The sequence below is a fragment of the Aphelocoma coerulescens genome, chromosome 2 (genome assembly GCF_041296385.1).
Source record: "Aphelocoma coerulescens isolate FSJ_1873_10779 chromosome 2, UR_Acoe_1.0, whole genome shotgun sequence".
Taxonomy (NCBI): domain Eukaryota; kingdom Metazoa; phylum Chordata; class Aves; order Passeriformes; family Corvidae; genus Aphelocoma; species Aphelocoma coerulescens.
The window spans coordinates 120,206,620-120,232,902 of NC_091015.1; the positions used below are offsets into that span (position 1 = coordinate 120,206,620).

At 40.1% G+C, this 26,283-nt stretch overlaps 1 protein-coding gene across 11 annotated transcripts in view; it reads right to left on the reverse strand.

The window, feature by feature from the left end:
* ZNF521 (zinc finger protein 521) overlaps window positions 1-26,283 on the reverse strand; it is a 231,136-nt gene that overhangs the window by 12,846 nt on the left and 192,007 nt on the right. For all 11 annotated transcript variants that reach the window (XM_069004634.1, XM_069004633.1, XM_069004626.1 and 8 more), the window contains 2 exons: window positions 17,680-17,811; window positions 14,882-14,997 (listed from right to left, as the gene is read on the reverse strand). In XM_069004634.1, coding sequence (XP_068860735.1) covers window positions 14,882-14,997; window positions 17,680-17,811 — 248 coding nt within the window. The remainder of the gene's footprint in view (window positions 1-14,881; window positions 14,998-17,679; window positions 17,812-26,283) is intronic.

The following is a 26,283-nucleotide window of genomic DNA, read 5'->3' on the forward strand; positions in this document are numbered from 1 at the left end:
TCAGTAACTGTTAAAAATTACAAAAATTATACTCTTCTTCATTTATATACATGAAAAAAAAAAGAAAATCAGAAAGCAATAATAAGGGCTAAGCAGGAAACCTCTGTAATACATGCAGCACAATATTGGATTTTTTTTTGTTATGTCCTAAAACCACATCGCTTTGTATGAAGTTCCTTTTCAAATCAAAGTGATACTAAAGTAAAACAACTGCAGGCAAAATTTCTAAGAGACAATGCATTTTGTGTCAGAACACTCATCACTTCAGGCTGACCTGTCAAAGTATCTTGGGAAACATCGTAAAAAGACAAATCTGCGAGTTCGTAAGAAACTTCGAATGATAAGAACTATGTGTTCCTCACAAACCATGGAATGCTTTGCAGTGCTAGCTGAGCTGTACTGAGGCCTACAGCAGATGTTCACCCCTTCCTACTGCTTCTAGGCACACCTGCTCCAACTGTGCTCCTAAGAGTATTGAGAGGGAGCCAGCATTAAGAAGCTTTTAGAGAAGAAAGCAAAGAAATAAAAAGTTTGTGCTTAGATGAGTGATGTGGAATTGAAAGATCACAATTTAGTACTATACACAGACACCTGCTGTCAGCAATAGAGCTATGTCATAAATTTGATATGGGTGAAGTTAGCAAGACAACATTTTTGGACCTTGATAGGCAATTTCTGTCACCTGCATTTTCAGAAGATTCACAGCACCTTGCAGAATCCATCCCTGCACCGGACCCGCTTCCTTGGGCGGCCCAGTATGGTCTCAAGAAGCCTCTTTTGAGGCATTAGGAATTAATATTTTGGCCACAGGGCTTGCTTTTCCAGAAACAAATACATTGTCAAGACAATCTACAATCTCACCAGGGAGTAATTTCTAAGGGTTTTTGAAATACCTCTTTTCACAGATATATTTCTCTATTAAGTTCTGCAGAAGAGTCCGACATCTGTAGAGACTTACAATTCTCTGCTAAATTGTGTGCATTTTCAGATTAATTCCTACATGTTCACTGAATATTATTGTAAATCCATGCAGCCTAAACATTCGAATTGTGGGCTACCCTAGTCCTCAGTGCATTTTAAGGCATTCCTAACACAGCCCGAACTTATGCCAGCTCATAATAGCCCCATGGGATTGTTATACCAATTAAAAATCCCTGGAATTCATCGGAGTCTGAGACATGCCTGTGAGGACCAAAAGGGAGTGATACAGACCCAGCTTGCAAAAGAAACAGGATTTGCTGCATACTGAGGGAATCCTTGGCTGTCTGACTAAGGTACCTTTTATACTGGCAGGGGATGCAAATTGGAGCCTGAGGATCTGCACTTTCATTTTCAAAGCTCTTTGCAAACATCAACCACTTCACCTTCACACCATTGCTTCAAGGGAAGTAAATATGTACAGTTCCAGCATCTTCTGTTTTCTGGAGGTGCAAAGAAGCATAGGGCATTTTTACAGTCTCAGGCACAAAAGGGAGCTTTTGACAACCTCTTCCTTTGTGGGCAAATGAGTTTCTCAAGGCCACGGAGAGAACTGATGGCAGAACAGGGTTTTCTGGAGAGATCCTGCTATTCAGCCTGGTACTGAGTCCACCCTGCCTACCCTGCAACACACCAAAGCAACTTGCAGAATTCCAGCCATACGCTGCTTCACTGTAGAGGACAGATTACTGCATGTCACCCTCCATAATCTCTCCTGTAAGAGGAATTCTACATGCTTCCCGGGGACTTCCCCCTTTGCTTCCCCCTCAGATGGTGGCAAGGTTAGAGACAAGTTGTTTTCTCAAGGCTGAGATTAAAAATGGCTCTGTGTTTTGCTAAACATTCCTCTGAAGCATGGGCAGTGTGCGTGTGTGTGTGTGCCTGAAAAGGACCCCAATGAAAGGAAGGAATGAGAGATGCTAAACAATGCTGTGCAAAGTTGCAGACTGTTCGGCTACAGGCCAGAAAATGAATCCAATTTTTCATTCTGTCATTATAAATATTTCAGTGCAAATGGTACTGATTTTCTGCAACTGTGGTTAAGCAAAGGGCCTCCGAGTGAATATTTAAGGGGGAAAAAAAAGAGAGAAGAAGAAAAAGAAGGAAGGCAAAAAAAAGAAAAATAAGAGGGAGGGGGAAAATTAAGGTTAGCGACCAATTAATTTCAAACTTTCAGTGTGAAAGATTCTGGGAAAAATTCTACAGTGATGCAGTGTGTGACTCGAAGGAGGGAAAAAAACATTTACTCTGCTCTTCTTCTGACAGTTTCTCATAAAATATCTGTAGTCCATCTATCTTTTAGTACTCCAGGCTCCTCTGGAGAGCAGAAAATAGTAGTTTAAAGCTCACTTCAGTGCCAGTCTGCGGGAGATTGCTTTCCACAGGACCCCTGCTGATGGAGGCCTAGGGGAAGAGGCCCAGGAGTTATTCAATCAGTCCAAGGCTCTGGGGCGGCCGGGGCTCCTTTGAGGGCTGATTATAAAGCTGCCCTCCTGTTGCCTGCCTCTGAACAGAACGAAATGAGCAGCCTCTTGCTGAGCAGATTCTGCAAGAAGGAATTTCACCTGTCATGGAGTTTGTCAGAATTTCAAGATTTATCTTGGTGCAAAATTAATAAAATACCAACCAGGATTTCAGCCTGACTACTCAGCTGTGTCATCTCAAAGTGATCTTTCACCTAAGAAAACCTGGACACAGAGCTACTGAAGTCATTCTTGCCCTACTTTTGCTCAAGAGCTTTGGTGCATGCTACAACTGAATAATAAAATGATTAGAGGTGGATTTCCTGACAATTACACCCAACGTCAAGTGCTGGGTGGGTGCTACCATCCTAACGCGTGACCTTCCACCTTACTTCTGTGGTTACTAAATCTCCCTGGAATAAGCTAGAAATCTGAAATAGAAAAAGATCCTTTCTGCAGTTTATAACCTAGCAGGTCCCTTATGGCAGCACATCTGTTAAGTTCATACACTGGTATTCCAGGTCTGGATTTGATTTATAAGTTTTAAAGGAATACAAACAACAGACTACATGAGATTACATCCAGTGAAACACTGCAAATTAAGATTGCTGTGGCAGTCAAGTACATGGTCTTTTAACCATATTCTGAGTTTAATATTGTGGTAAAGTGCCAGGTTGATAAAGCATCATCTAAATCTCTGTGAGCTGAGTGCAATTCTTTCGAAGCTAGACAGTCTCACCAGTCTTCTGACAGTGCCTTACAGCAATAATAATAATAAAAAATCTTCATACACTACCTGCTTAGTTAAGACTGTACTAGCTTATAGCACTTGGTAACATGAATTTCAAGTCTCGGGTAGCAAAGAAGCAATTAACTTGCAGCCTGCAAGAGAGCTTTTCAGCTAAAAGAATAGATCAACTTGTAGAAAATAAAATTCAGCTGATAGGTAAATAAATATTAATTTACAATGCCTTTGGTTCAGATCTTGACATGGAGAAAGAGATCCACTGTACCAAGAAACAGTAAACTATGCCTAGATTGGGAAGAAAGATGCATTTGCCATCAACAGCTCTTACCCTGAACTGTGACAATTTCTCTGTACTGTTCAAAGCTGTTTGCTGTTTGAAGCAACACATCTACCTTTCTGTCTATTTGCTCCCCAGCATTTTCTAACAAGAGCTTAAAACAAATGGTAACATATCCTTTACCTGCCTCCTCACCCTTAAATGACAATTCAACATTAATACACATCATAAAACCACCTTCACCAGGCACTGGTAGTCTGACAGTTTTAACACCAAGAGATCTCACAGTAAAGGGGGAGAGAGAAAGCACGCAAGTGAATGCACAGATGGTGGGAGGGGACACAGGGTGCTCTCAGCAGGTTACAGTAGAGATGCATTAACTCCACAGAGGGATAAGGGCTTCCCACCAGTACAGTCATGAATTATAACTGAGCATGGGAGTGAGTTCTTAGTGCCTGTCTCACAGCAAATATACTGTTCCATTTTCCTGCACAATCACCTTTCACCTTTACAAATGCAAAGCAAAGCAAAATGCACCACTAATATTTAACAATATCAGAGGTTCTTTATCTTACACAGCACACATCTACACACAGGAAGTGTGGGGGGAGGCAGAGTATTCACTGACACAGAGTATCCCCGAGCAAACTTACACACCCATGATCTGTGACTGTGCCGAGCGATTCTCCTGCAAAATGAGACTGTAACAACACAGAAAAACAACTAAAGCCGCACATAGGAACGTGTGTGGCTCAGCAGTATTGGTTCGTGAGAACTGAATCATCTCTTTCTCTCTTCCTTTGTTAACAGGGTGGAGGACACTCAATTTCAGCTTTGAACACAAAGGAAGCTCAACTTAAAAAAAAAAAAAAATCACAAGAGCCTGCAAAAATCCACTCTTTTCCCATCCAAAATGTTTCAGGCTCGGTTTGATCAAAGCATGGTGAAACCAATCCCAATGACAGGTAGAAAAGCTAAACCTAAAAGCTGTTCTTTCTGCTTGGGGGACATACATGTTTTTTGCAACATACACTTCCAGTTGTGTAGCCATTCTGCACCAGAGTCTTTTTCACTCATGTTTACAATGGAGAGGCCCAATGATGCTCTCACCCTGCCCCCAACAGAAAAAAAATAAAAGGCAAAAACAAAGTAAAAAAAAAAAAAGAAAAAGAAAAAAAAAAAAGCCACCACTTTTGAGCCAAGTTTGCTGTTTACTGGAGTGTCTCTTTATGAATCACTGACCACACCTTGTTTTCCCAAACTATCTGCACCTCCTCCCTAGGGGAATTCATCCCCTCCCAACTTTCCTCCTACTCAATGAACCTATCAATGGAGAAAACTTGTTATTTTTGGCAGCTGAAAATTTGACCAGTTTTAAAGGATTCATTTACCATGCCTTTCACTTTCGTTTAAATCCTCAGTGTTCCTGTTCTAAATGACAGCATGGCAAGCATTGCTTTTAAGCAGTATTCATCTTGCCTACCACATCTCAGCCTTTCACAGACAGGCTGCTCTCTCTCCAACAATGGAGCCTTACTCCTTAATAGCTTGAGGGCAGAGACTCTCACTAGCTGTAGACTTGCTGCAAATATCACAATAAAGGACACAAATGTGAATTTCTTGTAAAATACGGGTTGGCTCTGGAGGTACCTTGCTTTAGAAAACTCTGTCAAGAGCAAGCAATATATCTTTCTCCAAAATGCACAGCAGCCACACAGCTGAAAGAGCTTTTCCAACTTATCTAACATGTCAATGGAATCAGGATGCTTGTGAATTTTACACTTTTCTCCACTTTAGGTTTCTGATCGATATTTTATCTTCTTTCACACTTAATATACTCAATGCTTGTTTGGCAGCATGTCTTGTGGAATTTAAAAAAAAAAAAAAATCCCTGCAGCTTGAGGAGGTGCTCTGTGGAGGAAGAAGGTAGGGTTTGAACTACAGATTTTACGAGCTAGCAGTTTTGCTGGTACCAAACCCCTGTACCTATGCTTTGGTACATCGAAAACATGGAGGGGTGAGGATGCTGGGAGCAAAGACAACCTTGTGCCAGTGCTGCAGACAGAAGAGGGGGCAGACCTTGAGCTGCAAACTTCCAGTGATAACCGTGTGCCATCACTCGTTGGGAAATGACAGGACCAGTGGAGAGTGGAGCCAGGATTAAGGAGCTTATTCATGGAGATGGAGTGAGGAGGGCCAGCAGCAGGGTAGGGGGAAGGGAAATCAGATTCGCAGAACTGGCCATGAAGCTCCTCAATACACCATAGCTGGATGCTTCATAAAGTCACACTGATGGCAGTCCCGGAGATGGCCATCTGTTGTCAGCTCTGGGCCAGATGAAAGATAATATAATGGCAGCTACTGGTAGCTAACAGCAGGGCAGTTGTAGGAAGGAATGCGTCCTAGAATGAAGAAGTGGTGCTTCCTGTTTAGCACAGAAAATCAGTCATCGATATCAACTACATTAGCAAGAAATTAATGGATGGACAATTAAGAGAACTGAGCTGATCTACCAGGGAAAATATTCATATGCAAACAGAGTGCTTATTTCTTCTGCTTACTCCAGGTGTATGTGCCAGCTGATCTGACTAATGGCAAGGTGCAGGCTGAAACATTCAGGGCACAGATGATAAAACCTCATTTTCTGCAAAGGGCAGAATTCCATTTCTAATGATTATCTGTGGGTCAGGGAATACATTTACTGCTTTCCCTGCCCTCAGTCTATGTATGACAGGACTCCCTGATGTTCGCTGAGGTTTCCATAAGGACTGAGGGTAGAAATTGCCCTTTATGTAATAACTGAACTTCCTCTTATTATTACCATGATTTATTTTTACAAGTGCCTTATCATTATTATCAGCATCACTCAGAAGAAATAATGTTTGCCTTCCCAAGCACTATTATTTCTATCTTGTTTCTTTCTTTGTCCCATAATCTCCTTTCTGCTTCTCTTCTACTCCTCTGCTTTTTGTTCCCTTATTCTTCTGCCTTTCTTTGCCTTTTCCTTTCTGCAGCAACTTTTCATTTGCTTCTTTAGGCTAAAATCTCGCACACCTCATTGTTCCATTTGCTAAAAAAATCAGAAATTATGATTTTAATGTTGACATGTAACATCATGGATACGTTTCAGAGTCAACACTTGCTGCTTTCAGACTGGAGACAGTGAATGTTATTTAACATTTTTGTATGTCATAAAGATTACAAACTGCACTTTATTACCTGATATTGCAGAATCTATTTAATATAGACCATATGAGTCAATTTGGAGAAGAGATGCATGAGATTTATTTTAATAGGTACTTTTCTTTTGCAAAAAGAATTCTGCCATACAAGAGTATAAACAGGAAGAAGTTGGCAAAATAGGGACATGTATTCAAACACACACGCTTTTGGGTATGACTCTATCCCCTAGAAGGAGAAGGAATATAAATTTTTGCTTATTTTTGAATAGGTACTTCATGAGTGTCACTCAGTACTTAGGACAGTATATTTACTTTTCAGTTCTTCACCATTTTATTGTTCCTTAAGTATGGCTTTCTTTTCAAGATTAAAATGTGTATTTAAATGTAATATCCATCACTTAATGGCTATACTGTCTTTGCCAATTAATTCAGTATTTTCATCAATAATATCACTCAAGCATCTGAAAAAACAAACCCATAATTGTGATTCAATTGTTTCAGAAATTTAAGGAATGTTCTTGCTGGGAATGTATAAGGGATGTTGTGAACGTATTGTTTCCAGCTTATTTACAGGAAAAAGTGCAGAAAATTTCACAGGCTGACTGTTATGTAGAGTTACACATATATGAAGTATGTGGAGACAAATAAGACACATTCATATTAAGCTCATCTTTGACAAGCACTATTAAGTGCAATCAAAATGGTCCCTGAAAAATTCTGACACTCTTGGCTTGGTGGGCTTTGCAATGTTCTATAAATATTCATGAACTAATGAAGTACCCACAGGGAGTGTTTACATTTGAATAGGCCAATCAAAGGCAGGTGAACTCACAAGCTCCAAACCTGGAAATTTCGTATTTAGAAAAGAATTACCGCATGAAAACCTAATGTGTCCATAATACCCCTCAATCCCCAGGAGGGAAGGGGCACTGGAAGGAAATTCAAAGTATTCCTTTTTGTATTTAAACTTTGTTTGACATTGAAGCAAAAGACTTGCAGGGGAAACACTTTGAAGGTATGTCCTTAAAGAGCTAATGCATGAGTGCCTCAACTGTGCTTCTCTTGATTGCTTTTCTGAGAAAATTTGCAAAGAAAATAATTCTCCCTTCTAGGGGAAAAGTCTCAAATCTCAGGAACACAAGCTTGAATTTTTTAAGTCTTGAAAGACATGGAAAGATACTCAATCCACATACTGGTGCACATGTACCTATCTGAAACAGAATGCACAGTAAGGGCTCAGGAAAAAAGCCCCTCAAACTTGCAGTGCACGCAGCTCTGTCTAGTCCCCTAAAACACAAACATTGATTACAATCCTAGTATCTCTGGAACACATATTATTATCATCATCCTCGCTCACAAGATGGAGAGCATGCGTGGCTGTGTGAAGCAAGTAACTACCTGACCTTACAAATGAATCCAGCTCTCCTGACTCTGAGGCATTTGCTCTGAGAAAAGCAACCTGACTGCCTGCTAAGGACTAGGGCCAACATTAATGAATGTGATGCCTGTATTTAGGCATCAAAAGTGTTTTGTTGAAACTTTAAATGAGGCTATGGCTGCTCAGCACCTATGCTTTTATCAAGGTTCCTAACTTCAGGCATTTATGACCTGTTTTCCTGTTGTACTCAGCACCAGCATCTTGCCCTGGCCTTATCTGCAGCTGAAGGTGCTCACCGCCCTCTCAGAAATAGGCCACTGAGTTTGAAAATGTTGGCCTAAAGCTTCAACTGTTAATTGGATTCCAGGTAGGCTTCTTTTTAAGAAGAGCTGACAAAGTTATTCCCTGCTGGCTCCTGGCCTTTGGGGCCTAAAAGCCAGCATCTATGTTCCACTCGTCACCCTAAGAGCTTGGGGACCTAAAAATGCCAAAACTAATCTCCAATTCCACTTTAAAAAAATGTTTTGAGGCCTTTTCTTTGTGAAGAAAACATCCTGCAGGTTTGAAAGTTTTGTGCCTGTTTTTGTGTAAAGAGTATAAATTATTCACGGTCTCCCCCGCTGCCATGGAAGGCTCGCTGTTGGGACCTACATGGTACACAGACTCAACTACTGTGGGGGCCTTGGCAAAACAGTCCTAGATGGAGGTAGCTATGCCACTGCTGCTATGGCTGATGCTATTCCTACACCAATCTCTTTCCCAGCAGGCCCCAGAAGGCCTCTGCCACAAGGAGACAACCCCAGCCCAGGTTAATTAGCAGTTTTCTCTAGCTGACCCCCAAATGAGAGAACGTAGTGTTTGATTCCCAGCTCTGCCACTGTCTCCACTAAAGGTCTCAGTCAAGCCTTTAGTTCTTGAAATAGCCTAGAGCTTGCTTAGTTCTGCTCCAGCTCAGGTCAAGGGTATTTTAAAGGCTGTTTTAAAATGTTGAGTTTTTGGGAGCATTTTTCAATACTGAGGTCTTTGGAAAGTTTAACCCTTAAAGAAGTGCAGAAGAAACTAGAAGATTAGTTTCAACGGTGCTAACCTTGGAACAAGAAAATGTCAAAACTGGAAATCCAGAGAAGGACTCACATTAAGCTACATAAAACTTCCACAGACTCTTCTATACTGCCTCTGTCCTGCTTTGTTTCAGTGGCTTGTATTGGGAGCTAAGAATGTTCTCCTGCTGTTTGAAGCGACATAAGTAACATCTGCTATGAGTGCTTCATTCTTTCTTTCATCCTTTCCCTGGGGAAGGAACTGTGTATTTTGTTGTGGTAGAGCTCTGTTGCTGTGGGTTGGGATTTTGAGGAAGGTTTAGAAATCTACATACAGGTGTATGTTTATATGGGAGAAGGAAGCCTTTGGCACATCTAGGTGCCCCCTGCTCTTACAAACATAAGTTGAGGACATCCGTTGTAATACTTAACTGCTGTGGAAGTTTGTTCCATGCTCTCACAGGCCAGTCTGTGAGGAAGTTCTAGCTCCTGAGCAAAAAAGCTTCAGCTCTTTGATAGAAAACTCACAAAGCAGAACTTTGTCAGCTACCACATTGTTACAAAATGGGAAGACTCATCTCTGAGACGTGCTTGACCCCGTCCGCCAAGAAAATTAGGGACTGAGTCTTAGAACACAACTGGACAAACATGTAGGAAGGCAGTATAGACAGCAAGAGAGCTGATTGAATACACTCCTGGTCTCCTTTGCTACTGAGGGCCAGTGCTGCAGCTCTCTGTATTAGCTGGAACGTCCTACAGGCTGATGGCTTCATGCCCAGGTATTCTGCGCTGATGGAGTCCAGATGGGAAGCAGCAAGGGCGTGAATCACTGAGGCCAGGTCCCTTTTGAACAGGATGAGAAGCAACTGCTGATCCAATTATTTCTTGCTCTAGTTTTCATGTTTGTAAAGTGGGGACACTTAACTACCCCAGGGGCAACTAATTATTAGTCACAAGAAGTTAAGGAAATGTCCTAATTCACCAAAAAGACATATCATTTTTGTATTGGGCAAAATGGTGCTGAGATCATGGAATCTTGGCTAGCATCATATTGAAAACTAACTCTCATCATTGATAAAACACTGAGAAAAAATGTACAATTATTCATCAGTTCTATTGGATATCAGTACCTCTCTAATCCAGCAACATCTGCATAAAAGTAAAGCGAATTCATTCATTTACTCTGAGTAACACCCCACAAGGCTACCTTATTCCTCCTATTCCTCCCCACAAACACCACAATGTGTTGCCTCCCTGGAAGTGTTCAAGGCCAGGTTGGATGGGGCTCTGAGCAACCTGGTCTTGTGGAAGGTGTCCCTGCCCATGGCAGGGGGCTGGAACTAGATGATCTTTAATGTCCCTTCCTACCCAAATAATTCTGATCCTATGGAATTAATACTAGGACTGGAAATAAGAAAGAAATGGTTACTCCTAATCAGAGACAAGAGAAGCACAAACACCAGAGCAAACATCTAAGCCTATGTCCAATAAGACTAAGGCAAAAAGAAGCAAGCACTGGAAATAGCACGTGGGCAGGAAAAAGAAATCTTAATAGGTACAAATTCCTTTATCATAATTTAATGAAAATTCAATAATAAACTAGTGATAAGTTTCTTTACTTCCTTATCAATTAAAAATTCAGTATTATGGATAATAGATGGAGAACACTATTTTAGTTATGTCCACCCTCTACAGAGAACTGAATGGTCCAGATGTTCAATTAGAAGATTTTCGTCTTTGGGGGAAAATCTAGGCACCCTATAAATGCATCTACCTTTCAGCTTCCTTATCTCATACTTAGAGATTGTAGAAGACTATTTCTGAAAAGCCCTTATTGTGTTAAGGATGTCTTATTAAAAACTTTCTATGCTAAAGAATAAACATTTTTAGGGACAAGCCTTTTCAACTCCATTTCAGAGGTATAAATACACCATATAGCCTTTTAAACATGTAACTATGAAAATTCACAACTTGGAACACTCTTAAAGCATAAACTTCTAACTGTTACAGAAGGTTTCCATTTGCTTCCTCCATATGCAGGTAGTATCTAAAAAAGTTTAAAGCTGGTTCTATAGCTATTGAGCACAAAGGCATTTAAAGGAAGTATACAGAGCACAAAGGAAGTGTCAAAAGGATCTTAAAACAAAAAGCAGATTCCTGTAAAATTTCATTATTTCAACTTGAAGGTTGAGCAATACATTGAAGGTTTGATTTTCAGGACTGGTCATTTGTTCTCCCTGGAATGTGGTCCTGTGGGGTTGTGTTGCATTCCCAGCAAGCATCTGGAGTAAAATAATGGAAACTTCTAAAGAGAATCCTACTTGATTTTTGCATTGAGAAGGTGAGATGAACATAGTATGAGGAGATTCTTATGTTCCTATAGGCTACCCTTTCTGAACAGGAGCCAGAAAATGCTAAGTGAAGAATCACACATGGCCAAACACCAAGTTAAGCACCATTATAATGCCTATATTTTCTGTATGCTTGAATTCATTCCCTTTAATTATCAGCTGGACCATACATGTGGACAGGACTTCTGTGCTATTGCGCTCTGCCCTGCTCTACCTTGTTCATGTTCCCACTCTGCCTGCCCTACAACCATGGAGTGCTGACCCTGCCTTCTAATCTGACATGATCAGCATGTCCTGTGCATGGGAGAAGAATGTTAGATGCATATTCAATTTAAAAAGTAAGGAGCTGCTCTTGCTAGAATAAGCACACAGCTATGCTGCAAGCGCCAGCACAAACCACGGCAATGTGAACAGGTAGAGAAGCACAACCTGGAGGACGGTTGCCAAAGATTCCACTGCTTCAGGTGGTAGATAGCCTGAACAAAGCAATGCCTCCTGGAACAGATTTTAAATGAGAGTGGGCTGGAGATCAATGTATTTTCAGCAAAAGCAGACCCTACTGCTCTGCCTAAGTGCCTTGCTGCCCTTTCACCAGCCTGGGTAGGTAACTGGAGGTAAGAGCAGAAAGACAGTGATCCCAACAAATAAATGCATATGGCATGATGGCACTGCCTTTTTTTTAAACATAATGCATTCCCTACTGAGGTGGGGCTATCCAAGTTAATGAAAAGAACAATAAACAGAATGAATTAAGTGTATAAGTAAATTAATACCTCTTCCTTTTTGCAAGTGTAGATAAGCCAGAGGGAGGCTGTCACTAAGGATGTGGAGATGGGGTCTATTAAGAGCCTTCTGCAGCATGGAACTACCAACACACTGTCATCTAGCCTATGTAGAGCAGAATTTCTCTCTGTAGCAACACCCTTTTGTTCCCTTCACTAGAAGACCAGGTGCTTCAGTAATGTTGACGTTTCAGTGAATGAGGCTTAGATGGAAAGAGCAAAATCTTTTCTTAAGTCTTGGGTAGGAATAACTTTTGAGTGGAAAAACATGTGGTTTGTTTATTACAATAAAAAAATGAAGCCAGCTACTTGTGAGCCTATGTATTTTTAAATAAAAGTGTATTTTAGGTGGGATAGACTTGTAAGGAGGTGATTGTACACATCATAGCTACACTCTGTGTGCTTTTCATCTTCATAATTCAGTTACCTATTCTGCTTTTTAAAATCCAGTCTGAATTCTGTTAAAAGTAATTTTTACCTTTTGTTTCTGTTTCTTTCTTTTCATAACTGTCTTTTGCATATCTGCTCCTTCTCCCTTCCTGGTTTTCTTTCTTTTTGATCTTTCTTCCCTAACAATGTCTCCTTTCTCTTTCCGGGAACTGCTGGTGTTTCTGCTTCTCCCTGCTCCCTCATTTCTATTAATCAGAGATGAGCAACAAAATTTGTGGAAATCAGTTAGTCAAAAATAATTTTTTTTTTCCCTTAAAAAAACAGTTTCACCTTATTGGACACACTTTGCAAAAAAGCTCAAAAAGTATTTAGACCAAAAAAAAAAACCTAATGCTTAAAATTTTTCCTCTGTCAACCAAACTTAGTACTTCAATAGGAACTAAAATAATTTAGAAAGTCTTCTGCAGTTGTCTCAAAATGTAACAGTACATCAGGAATGACAGCACCACTTCTCACTGCAAGCCACACAGTGCAGAATGTTAACATATAACAAAATTATGCCTTCATCCAAAACTGTTTTCATATCTTGTTCAACATACATCTATATCTTTCTTTCTCTTTCTTTCTTTCTTTCTTTCTTTCTTTCTTTCTTTCTTTCTTTCTTTCTTTCTTTCTTTCTTTCTTTCTTTCTTTCTTTCTTTCTTTCTTTCTTTCTTTCTTTCTTTCTTTCTTTCTTTCTTTCTTTCTTTCTTTCTTTCTTTCTTTCTTTCTTTCTTTCTTTCTTTCTTTCTTTCTTTCTTTCTTTCTTTCTTTCTTTCTTTCTTTCTTTCTTTCTTTCTTTCTTTCTTTCTTTCTTTCTTTCTTTCTTTCTTTCTTTCTTTCTTTCTTTCTTTCTTTCTTTCTTTCTTTCTTTCTTTTTCTTTCTTTCTTTCTTTCTTTCTTTCTTTCTTTCTTTCTTTCTTTCTTTCTTTCTTTCTTTCTTTCTTTCTTTCTTTCTTTCTCTCTTTCTTTCTTTCTTTCTCTCTTTCTTTCTTTCTTTCTTTCTCTTTCTCTCTTTCTTTCTCTCTTTCTCTCTTTCTCTCTTTCTTTCTCTCTTTCTTTCTCTCTTTCTCTCTTTCTCTCTCTCTTTCTCTCTTTCTTTCTTTCTTTCTTTCTCTCTTTCTTTCTTTCTTTCTTTCTCTTTCTCTCTTCTCTCTCTCTTCTCTTTCTCTCTTTCTCTCTTTCTCTCTTTCTCTCTTTCTTTCTCTCTTTCTCTCTTTCTCTCTTTCTCTCTTTCTCTCTTTCTCTCTTTCTTTCTCTCTTTCCTTTTGTTTACCACTATAAATAGTATTGTTACAGATCTGACAATGGCCCACAAAAAGACAGTATACCATTCATTTGACCCTATTTTTATTTCCCACCAAGTCAAAAGAGAAATTCTGAAACTCTGCCTACTTCCCCTCTCTGCCATCACTGCACCCCTACTTCAGTGCATAGCTTTTCACATTTAAAGACAAAAGAATACATTTATTTTCCATTTCACTGCTTTACTTAATGTTTTATGGCTATCAAGCAGAAAAATAGGATGCCCATTTCTCTCTTCTAGAGAATACCTGAGCTGCAACAACCTACAGCGCAAGAATCCTGAAATTCAGCTCTGTACCAGGTGGCTTTCTGCCAGCACCTTTTTGAAGCAGCATGGGTTGAATCACCTGCAATTTCTCTTGTCCTTCTCTAATTCCCATCCTGATGATAAGCAAGTATCAGAGGAGGTCATGGCAAGTACAGCTTCAAACTCAGCTATCAAATACATAATGCTATTATAAACCCCAGGTAACATGATGCCTTTTCCTGGTCTAAAAATCAAGAGTCAAACATGGTTAGAAGGAAAAAGGGATTTTACCTTGGTATTTATTTTAAGGATCCTTAGGTGCACACGTCCAGGTCATGTGCATCGAGATGCACCCCGCCGAGTGTCTCCCCCCCAACACTGGGTATAACATTATAGGTTTTACTAATTAGCATATCTATCAAAGGTTCCCCAATGAGAGGCTCAAGTGAGCCCCCCTCCCCAAGGAGCCTTCCCCTGGATGGTTCTATCTTGGTTTACAGAATGTGTTCTGGAGAGGACCTTGGGGTCTGGGGCACACTGATCCCTAGCTACAAAGCTTCTAAAATGTTTAGTCTCTTAGCTTAACAAACAAGTCCAAGAATGTAGGCAAAAAGCACTAGGAATACAGAAGTTGTAAAAAGGTATAACAGAGGTATAAAAAAAAAGGCAAAAATCTTCATGGCATCAAACAAGTGTGGTACCTGCAGCTCTGTTTGGAAGAAGAACTTCTGTGGACACTGTGTGCAGTCATAGATCTTGTCCTCTTGTCCGTGGGCTGAGAAAATATGCTGCTGCAACTTGTTTGCTTGGACAAACACTGAAATAATAGACAAACAACAAGCTTTTCATTCTTTCATATCGTAAGTGAAGAGTTTTTTATAAACAATCTTCCAATAACACTGAGCAATTTCAAGACCTAAAATTAGGTAGTGCAGTCGGATTTCAGCTTATACTGCTGCTATAATAGGTACCAATGAATGTCATTTATCTACAAAGTGTGATGCTGCTTCTAAAACAAATGAATTGAAACAGATCCCTGGTGTGAGGAAAAAAATCCCAACAATTGGCAAAGAATAAAAGGTGACCCTATCAGGACAACCGATGAAGATTTCGAGTATAAAGTATCTAAAAATGCCATTTCCTATTCAGAATTATTTCTTCATGCTTACTGCACTTTGATTGAACACATACAAAACTTATTTCCTAGCAACCAACAGGTTTGAAAAGCACAGATGCCAAAGTCCTGTTTACTCTGTGTGCCTACAGTTAAATATAACAAACAGCTCTGTATTTAAATGTGTTAATGTAAAAAATTATATCCCACAGCTATACCGGGGCAATGTCTATAAATGTGAAACAGAACTGCAGGTAAATTCTCTTTGGATACTTTAAGATCAACTCTGCCTACACACTGAATGCAAGGGTTTCAATAATATAAACATGTTCAATTTTAATGACTACAAAACAAGGCCCTAAGACTGTGTAACAGTTTACCTAGGAGACATACTATTAATAATTAAATTGTATATGCCAGAGGCAGTGTTTGGGTTGGCAGCACTGACTTCTGATGGATGCCTGGTGCACTGTGACCTAAAAAAGTTTGCATCTACAATATTAATCTGTATAGGCAGGGAAAGGATTTATTAAAGATGCTGGCATTTGACTTTGACTCCACTCCTAATCATTAAAATTATTCTAATTGCAAGGCAACAAAAAACATCAGAATATTGTTCTTCTGAGTCATACATTTTAATCACATTTCTCATTACCCTTGAAAATAAAAAGATCAGATTCCATTTTCCATATAAAACTTATTTTGGTGATTTTTACTTCTTGTTAATATTCTAGCAAGATGTGCTGAAATCATTTTAATGGCATATTGCTAATAAACCATCATTGTTTGTGATTAATGCTCACTGTCTATTTATCCCATCAGCAAAAAGCAAGAAGTATTTCACACAGATTGGAATCGACTTATCTCTATACTCTTTAACACATTTTACAAGGTTACTGGCTCAGAAATTGAAGGATTAGTTTTATCAGGAAACTTGGTCACATGGAGAACCCTCAGTGTGTACTCTTTACATATGCAAGTTCTCATGTTGCATTTACAACACCCCAAACTTGGAAACTGAAGACCCATGCCATTACACTAAAAAAAGATCACACCATAATGTGTAAACAAAAACAAGGAAAAAAATTAGTAGAATCAGTAATAAAACTAAAAACTTGAAGAAATGCCTAACTGAAAGAATTATTGAACACAGACACTTTACAGACAAATTGTTTGTGGTGGTACTATCCATGCTCAGACAAGCTGTGCAGTGAAGATGAACTATGTCTTTTTTTTAAGTTTATAACCCACAGAAATGTGTGAAACCTGAACACATTGAGGTAATAATCATCACCAGCCACTGTATCTGAAAGACGAAAAATTCAGATTTAATTTTCCTCCGTAGCACTTGCTTAGGTTTACTGGGCATGGAGCTGCCAAACAAAGAGAAGTAAAATGAAGGTATTAAAGGGTCTATTTCCTTATCAATGAAAATCCTTCACTTCCATTAATGGAAAACAGAAACCTTGAATGGATTCCAGAATCAGCATGCCATTGATGTGTCAATACCTAAAGTGTGTTTTGTCATGTTTGTGATTATCTTTGATTTTCATCTTTTAAAGCAAAATTGGGAATGCAAGCTATATATTAACATTCATGTTTTAGGTTATCATTTTATGAAATGTTCTGTTAAGAAGTCCTTAAAAAAACTCACAACAACTCAGTAGGCATCCTTTTAATGTGTTTTCATTTCCAACAACAGCATTTTTCTGTTCTTCATTATGGCCCAAACACTGCAGTGCTTAGCCCTACTGGGTCAAGTTATTTTCTCACTTGGGTTTTACTAGTGAATAACACCACTGACTCAGGGGGGATTATTCCACACTTGGACTTGTATCAGGGGAGAGCAGAACTTGACTTGTGGCAAGACAGCATGGTTTGCTTTCTAAATCACATTACAAGGGTGTTTCTTCTCACCACAAGCCAACAAACACACGCATGTGGGCTTTCTTACCCCATCAGAGGAGAATGCTGCTGCACAGGCTATGCCTGGGAACTGGGGCCAAATTCTGCTCTGAGTTTTATTGGTTTAGAGGAAACATCTGTAGCTTTAAAACACAAATTTATGGACAGTTTTAACCTTGGCAAGTTTGAAACATGGAAGTAATGAATGTGAAACTGTGGAAGGTAACAGACTATCACTTCTCTAATTATAAAAATCTCAAACTTCCGAAAGAAGAGCTTGAAATGCACTTCTTACAGATGGATGACTGACCTTCCAAGGAGCTCAGCTTTCTAAACGATTTCTAATCAATATTACTAATGAGCGAAATGTAATGTTCCCTCCTAGAACAGACCTAAAGCCAGCACAGGACACATTTTTTCAGGGAGTTCTGCAAGGTCAAGCTAAGAGCATGACTGGGACAAGCAGTGATGGGCTCCTACCTGTAAAGCACACCGGACATTTGAAGGTGCCCCCCATGCCTTCAAAGCTGTGCTCTATCAGGTGGCACTGAAGTTTGGCAGGAGAGTCGAATGTCTGATTGCAGAGTTTGCATTCATGGTTCAATCCTTCATCTGCAGGAGAAATCAAAGGAAAAGTGAAATTCACCACAGCCCTTACAATGAGAAAGTCCAAAACAATCTGTGAAGTGGAGCAGCTTTTTCTTTCCCTAAGCTCAGGAAAATGGGTGCCCCTCAGCACCTACAACGGCTGAAGCGTTCTCTTACCCAGAGTGTTTCAGAATATACAGAGCTTGACTGGGCATTAAGAACACAGATTTTTCCACTTGCACTTAGCACCAAACAGGACTGCAGAGCATTAGCCTTCAGTAGGAAATGATGACTATGACCTGAAACATCATTTCTTAGCAGAGACACCCAGTCACAACCAAGTACATCTGCAAAACAGCACGCAAGGAATTCAATGCTGATCACACATTATCCTGTCTACCATGGGTAAGAACTGTGAATGCAGTTTTTGGCACTCTGGCTGAGGTGGAGTTTCTTATAACTAGAGTGAGAAGGGTGGGTAGTTTATACCCTCACATCACTCCTGCTCCACATTCCCAGTCCTGTGGGCATACATGAAACCTTTTGCAAGCTGCAGGATTTCAAAACTTCCTTTCTGACAATCCTGGATTTTTTCCCTCTTTATTTGCATTTCTCCTCTGAACAGCCCAGAAAAGTCCCCATGTGCCTTCTGACGCAGCTTTCCCGTCCACGTCCTGTGGCTTTAAAACCCTTCCCGCTCCCTGCCGCTTGTTCCTCTGCTTCCTCCCATTGTCCTCCAAGGCCGGCTGGTGCCTGGCACCAGGTTCCCTTCCTGAGGGTGCTGCAGGATTCATCCACTCCGCCATGAGGGCAGTCAGCGGCTGTCCTACTTAGAAACAGTTGCTAGGTAAGAAGTGGCTTCCAGCCCTGCTGCAGAGGCCTCAATTCCCACAGCGCTGCTTAGAAAAGGTCCTTCTGTATGTCACTGGTGTGCTACACGAGTAGCATTGATCTCGCAGGTAAATACTGTATCTGATTATTAAAAAACAAGCGGGAATGAAGTGCTTGGCGACTGGCACAGCTCCCTGCCATTTCTCAGTTGGGAAGGAGCGATTTAGGAGAGCGCCCTGCCCACGCTGAACACCTAAATGCCAGGCTGCCAGCCTCCCGCCGGACACAGCGCTGCCTGCAGCGATGATCAGTGACTGTGATGACGGGCATTCGCGAAGGACGGCGAGAGCACAGACCATGCTTTGCATCCCACACAACAACCCTTCCCACTAGTGTAAAGAGAACATGACGCAGTGCTCCTGCAGCTGAGTGGGGCAACATTCCCACATCAAATGACCCTTAGTGACTTATCAGAATTGAAAAAAAATGTCAGTGTAGCCCCCAGCTTTCACTTCTCATTAGTCCAAAAGCTAAATTTAGCCTTTGTGTAAGTCATGACATCTTTTGCAAAAGGGGGGGAATTAGTGGGCTTTAGACAGTGTGAGCTAAGCCAGGTGGTGGTGGCCATTCTGCAGGTGGGACTACTGAAAATTACCATTGTGTGATTTCTATGAGGTGTCAGAGTTCTTCACAATAAGAAGGGACAGATGAAACCCAACAAAGACAAAGGTTTACACAAAATTACATCACTCCCATGCAGACACAGCAAACTGCAAACTTCCTTTTCTCCTCTACCAATCCTTCCTGAAAGCAGTGTTCAATGTTGCTGACTACCTCTACAAGCTGCAGAGCTTGAGGACTGTACAGACTGACAGACAATATTTCTGCTATATGCATATCCTTGCCATGGTCATTACTGAACAGACAGTTCTGGAGATGGTGCAAGTTCCCCACAAAGGGCAGTTACAAGTTAGGAAACCTGCAGGGTGAATTTTCTCCATCAAACTGTTTGTGCTGATACACACATTCAAAGCAATTAGGACACAGGGAGCTCCATCTCAGGATCTTCCACAAGTCAAGGTGAAGATAATCGATGACAATTCTCAAATCACAGAGTTACTGTTGGCAAAGTGTAAATGAACCATGCTAATCATTCTTGAGCATGGGAACACTGAACGGGGAGTTCTTCAAACATTCTAAGGAAGAAAGACTTCCAAAAAAGAAATATTTTTATATGGAGCTACAAAGACAGAGAAGGCTTTTTTTTGTCTTTCCATTACCTTAGTTGATGAAGGAAACAGTAGGAAGAAAGGCGTGTACTCCTGATGCCTAAGCAAAACTGATTTTAATTACACAGAAATTGTACTTGTTCAATAAGAACTGAAACCCATTAAATGTGACCCTTATTGTATTTCTCATAGTACTCAGATCCAAGGTGATCTCCTGGTCACAAACATCAAAACCACTTTGATTATTCTATGTTGCAAATATGATTTTCCTAAAGGCTTATAAACAGGGTTTGAAAAATCCCCTCACCCACTCGCCTGGGGCAGATAGGAAACTTCCCCAGGCAAGAGACACCAATTTGTGCAGAACCTAAGCTTTCTCTTAAAAATAAAATGTTTTTAGTCTCCAAGTTCTAAGGACTGTATTTAAAATAAGACTACACTTGTATAACTAACAGAAAAATATTTTTCCTAAGTCGTTAGCAAGTTATAAACCCCTCCCTTCACATATTTTTTCACCCATTTTGTGCATATCACCTGCCCTGTTACGTCCTTGGAACAAAGGGCAAGATTTCAGTCCTTGAATTCAAGAATGTGAGACCAGAATGATTTAAATTTAAGGAAGACAGTGAAGTGTACAGTATTGGCAGAAGAGTCAGGAGTGCTGGCTTCCATTCCACACTCCAGCACTGACATACTCTTATCACCTTGGGCATGACAGTGTGGCCTGTGTTTCTCAGAATACCCATCCTTAAAGAAGAGGTGCTAATTTTCAATTTCTACTTTAACTGGCTGACCTAATTAGTATCCCTTAAGACTTTTAATACAACCAAGACAGGTGCTGGAGAAGAGTCCAGGACTATCTACCATACTCAGAAGACCCAGAATCACTGCCATCTGCCTTTGAAAAGGTATAAGATTATATTTCTTGACACACAACTTGCCTGGATCACACAGAATTGTGGAAGAATGAGGGAACAAGGCTCTGTCCCTGTTCTCCGCTCTCCATAGACAATTTAAAAGCACGGCCAGTCTTTTATCTCCCACTGGCATGGAAAAGACAGGGTGTGGCAAATCTTGAAAAGGTGCCAGATGTGGAAAGAAGATGCAAAAGGCTCTGTTTACACAGTGGCCCCTGTCTAGATCTCCACGTTTAACAAACAATTTGATAGGGTGCTATGGAAGTGCAAAATATGATATCATTAATAAATAAAGGGCCAGTGAAATGTCACATTTTCAGTTTCCATTTGGGTTAAATCTGAAATGGAATGGAGTGTCAGATACAGTCAAAAGGGCTCTCCTTCCCTGCAGAACAGAGCTGCTGCTCTTTGCTCTTACACAGGCAAAAAAAAAAAAAAAAAAAAAAGGAAAAAAAAAAGAAAAAAAAAGTGCTGAGCAGCTTTAAAAAATTCAATCAAAATAATCTGCTCTTTGGAAAGGTGGCGGCTGACAGTAATTGGAAAATACTGTCTGACTCATTTATTAAAGTGAGATTCAGAGTCAATTGATTTAATAACCATTAGAATATTCTATTAAGGATATAATAGGCTGGCACAGCCTTATTTTTTATTAAGAGTTATAGGTAAGAAATAAGCAATGCTATGGAATTTTAGACAACTGCTGTATGGATTAGACTAAAAGTATGGCTTGCAAAATAGGTATAAAAGCTGCAAGTATCAGGAGGAGGAATAGGAAAGTACATTACAGTGCAAATGAGTTAGCTGAAGGATGAAAAAGAAATGAACCTTCAATATAAAGCTTGCACTTTTCCAAATCTAACAGAAAACTACGCACTGCATTCCCTGGTGTGGTACATCGTAAAACAAGTCAGCACGTCCTTCACATTATGGGCCCAACAACACCATGAGGAAGGCAAGAACAAAGTACCCACTGTACAGCACAGAACTGGTGCTTACTGTTGCCCTTACATGGTTGGGATATGAGCTTGGACATGATTAAGACCTTGCAAGATGGAGGGGATGGTTTATCCACTGCTGGCAGTCAAATGAGTTTGATGCATGCAGAATTTCTGCATAAGTAAATTACTTTTCATTTGCAATCTTTATTCAGATAGTGGGAAAATGTAAACATGAATCAATTCCAAATAAATGCATTTAATATTCATATAAATGTTTAATATTTACACAAATATTAAATGTTTCAATGCAGGCAGGTAGATTTTAATTGAGGTGCAGCCCATTACCTCAGCAACTAACTTGACAACCAGCTATAAAACCAAATATAATCAGTCTTCGTGCTGAACATATATTTGGGGATCCTCTGTCTTTGTATTGGCTACTCTTATACTGCAGAGTTACTGAGCAACTTGTACAGCAGGCAGGATGCTCCCACTTGCACCTCCCGTAGAGCCAGTGCTTTGGATGACCTGGCCCAATTTGTGTCACCAACTCAAGGCACAGCTTGTTCATTTCATGGAAGGCCCTGACATTTCAATATACACTTTAAACAAGTGGAACCCTTTAAGCAGACTCTAGACTGTGTGTCCCATGTTTATGCTTCTTGCTCTTCAATAAAAACAAAACTAGAGCAGCTACAAGCCAATGTTCACTGGCTGACTTACATGCAGCTGTTAAGTCAGTAACCACTGGGGGCCCTCTTATATTGTCTGATCAACACCACAGCCATTACTGAGTACCAATTTGTAACAGTTTATAAGTAACTCTTTCTCTTATTCACCCTCGAGATTGTCCAGAAGGGTCCTTGTGCCTTCTACTCTGAATAAATCTATCGGCAAAGGTCCTAGGATGATGATGCCCTCCTGGCAAATCATCACGACGCTGGGCTCATGCTCAAAAGCATCTGCTAAGAAGTCATGTAAACTCTGCCCTCCTCACAAAACACAGGAATGAAATGGCTTGCAGGCCCTGTATTTTTTTTTTTAGGTCTAAAACATGCCCAGCTCCCACATTCAATGTGTTTTCTTTATAATTTTTTTAGCAAGCAAACCATGCCCCTTAATCAATTTCTCCTTCGCATTGCTTTCACTCTTGCCTGAGTTAATTTTGCAGCACACATTTATAAGCCAGAGATCTGAGGAGTAAGGAAGCAATGCCATGGATGACAGCTAACCCCTGGGCTACAACATCTCACACAGAAAACTGGGGAAGGACAAAAAACACCCTATAACACTATAATTTCCAGAGTGTACAGCCATTTATGCTTCCTAGTTTATAAGTGCTGTGCTTGCCTGCATCTTTTTAATTCTGCTGGCCACACACCTACGCAACCATCAGCTTCCCTGTGCCACTTCAGACAACCTCATTCCTGCTCAATATTTGGTCTTAGGGCCCACTGTGGCAAGTATGTGCATGACATGTACCCTCACATGCTAAAGAACACATAACAGCTTTCCAAGCCTGGAAGCTGAAGTGCAACAGTGCCTGAAGTCTCCAGCACCACGTTCATAATTTCTCCTTGATTGCACTAATACTTCCACCATTTTCAATTTCTCAAACATTATCACAACCCCCCAAATGAGGAACATTATCCACCAGAGTGTTATTTTTGGAAGTTGACATGGAAAGGATAGGAATATAGTGATAAATGAGGAGACATAGTAAAGGCAAAGCATACAGCTGGAAGTTGCAGCAGGAAGAAGAATACAGCTGGAATTTACAGCTGTGAGAACAACTTGTCATAGAAAAACAGTTTTTGCTAAAGTCCTAACTAAGGATTCAATCCTGGTGGGATGGGATGGAGGACTGGATGGAAAGACAGAGGTACACCTGTGTTTTCCTGGACTGTCCAGGGCAAGTCACCACATATTAGGAAACAGGAGGGCAGGAGAAGGAAATATCTTCCTTCCTCAGTCACGGTCTTGGCACAGTTATCCTGCACACCTTCCCTCTTGTGCCACCTACTACTGCTCATGTAGGTGCCTGCATGCTGGTCTGTGTTTACTCTTAATACCACTTTCAGTCAAAATCATGATGTTAGCTGAAGAAACTCAAAACATCAGGCTGCAACCCAAGCAGCGTCTTTCCCCTTGCTTTCTTTTCAGTTCAGAATGAGTTTTAGGCAAGACTCTGCCCCATCCAGGGAAGGTGGTAGACAAGATCCTAGTAACAATCCTAAACTCTTGAGTCACCAACAATTGTAGCCTCTCAAGGGGAAGGTAGGGACCAGGATATGACACTGCCTTGAAGGATACTGGCCTTCAGCAGAAGGGAGAGGGTGGGACCTGCACTGTGCTGCTGAGGCCAGGCCATGCTAACTCCCAGCAGCACTGCGTACGAAGCTTTATTCAACAAGCAGGAAATAAATCCTACAGCCTTCTGCAGTGTACAGCTAAAGCTACAGCAAAGGGTGCTGACTGATGGAGTGACAAAGAGCTGGGATCCACCTCCTCAATTAAAGCAAAAGTTCATCTCTCCAGGGACAGATTTTGAAATTAGATCTGCTTAAGGGAAAGCCAGTCTACTGCATCTTTCATTCCACTGTATTTTTTGTCTGAAGCAAGGGATGCATTTCACTTCACCAACTGTTCACTTTTTTGCTTGGTTGCACTCACTTTGGCTGCTTGTAAGTGAACTCCTCTTACCACATGTGCCTTGTATGTTCTGTTAAAGCCACAAATTGTCTGGCTTCAGTGAGGCTGGATGAAAATAAAAAAGGGCAACTGGCAGGGTTGATTTCTTAATAAGTGTCATGTATTCACCTCAAGTAAGAACAATTTGAATACAGCAAGTCCCCTTGCCATCAAACAACAGCATTTTCTGGGCAACTGGCTATCAGGAGAGAGTTCAGGAATTCAGCAACAGGGTTACTCACCAACTGATGGGACATGCATAATTTGCTACTCCTTGTCTGTAACTGCACCAGAAAAAGGTATTAAAATTTGTTCAGAAAAAAAGTCTCTGTTGCACCACATTGCTACACACATTACAAGGTTACACTCCATCATTGCAATAAAATCCCATGTGATGGAGCTTATTTTGGAAACAATATTACCATGGGATATAAAAAGAAATTTAAACCAGTAGGAATAAGCTGAGTGCTATGAGTTATTTGTAGACAGATGATCCAGCTCAACATTTACCTTTTCAAATAGCACTTAGTGAGCACTGATTAAAAACTTGGTGACTGATCCTTCAAATGCTGGCATAACTAGCTCAGGAGAGCAGGCCTCCCATCTTTCTAGACTCCTGTCTAGACTTTTTGTGGAACTGAATTCTGCTTTAGTGTGCAAGATCAAGCCCTCCATCCTCTCACTGCACAGTGAGATACAGATTATTTTCTGAATTTTACAGATAAAGAAACCATACCCCAGAACTGCATCCCAAATAGAGAATGAAAACTCTCTTACTAAATTACAGTGGTGGAAGAATCAGACCCTGCTTAATCTGGCCACCATTATGAACACAGTATTGGAATTAAGGTTGTAACTGAGTATTTCTCTGTTCTCTTATGTGAACTAAGAGCCTATTTCCAGAAAAACTTTTCGACCAAATCTTCTCTAGTAAAGTCAAATTGCAATTTGAATGGCTCAGAGGCTGCCTGAGCTAAGTAGATATTAATGATTTAATCAAACTGTAGGGGGAAAAATAATAAAAGTATCACATTTGTATTCAGAAGAACTAAGCACAGTAAAAATATACATAAAAACGTTTTGCTTTTTAAACATTATTCATTCACTTTCAGTATTTTTGTTCACTGTGTAGACTACAGTTTTGTTTTCTTGTTCTTGCTTTCTGGTTGGAAAACCAGCTTTCTCTGTTATTTCATGTTACATGCCTACTAGTAATGCCCACTCATCAGGGTCTTCTGGAACTCGTTGAAGTACAGGTATATCTACTTTTAAGTATTGCACAAAGAAAAGATGAATTTTTAAGGCAGGGGAGGATATTTCATATTGCATAAACTAAATGCAAGCTGTTCTAAATTTAGTGGTACTGGGAAAACATCTCACATGGAGCCAATCAAAGTGTCAATATTAATTCTACACTACAGTGGACCAGCAGTAGAAATTTTGTTTCATACACAAGTCTCATCAGGTATTTCTTTTGTTCTGAGTATACAGAAAGGGTTAGAGTTGCCTTCCTTCTTTTGGCAGGAAGCTATTAGATGTCTGGAAGATAAAGTCTCTAAATGCTAAAATGTTGTTTATCTAAACCTACAAAGAATTGCCTTCTTATTCTTAAAAGATAGGGAAGAAAAAAGAAAAATGGCAAAAAAAAAAAAAAAGAGAGTAGGATAGGGTAGGGCTTTCCTGTTATATTGGATATTTGAATAAAGAGCATGAAGAAATAACAGTGCTTTTCATATTTCCTAATATATCAGATACTACTGATATTTTGTTTTCCAAATCTTAATGCTATTATATGAGTCAAAGATTATTTGGCCTCTTTTTACATAGGTGAGGGACACTTTGGAATGAGCAGCAGTTGCTGGGATTTTGATTCAGCTCTTCAACTCACTT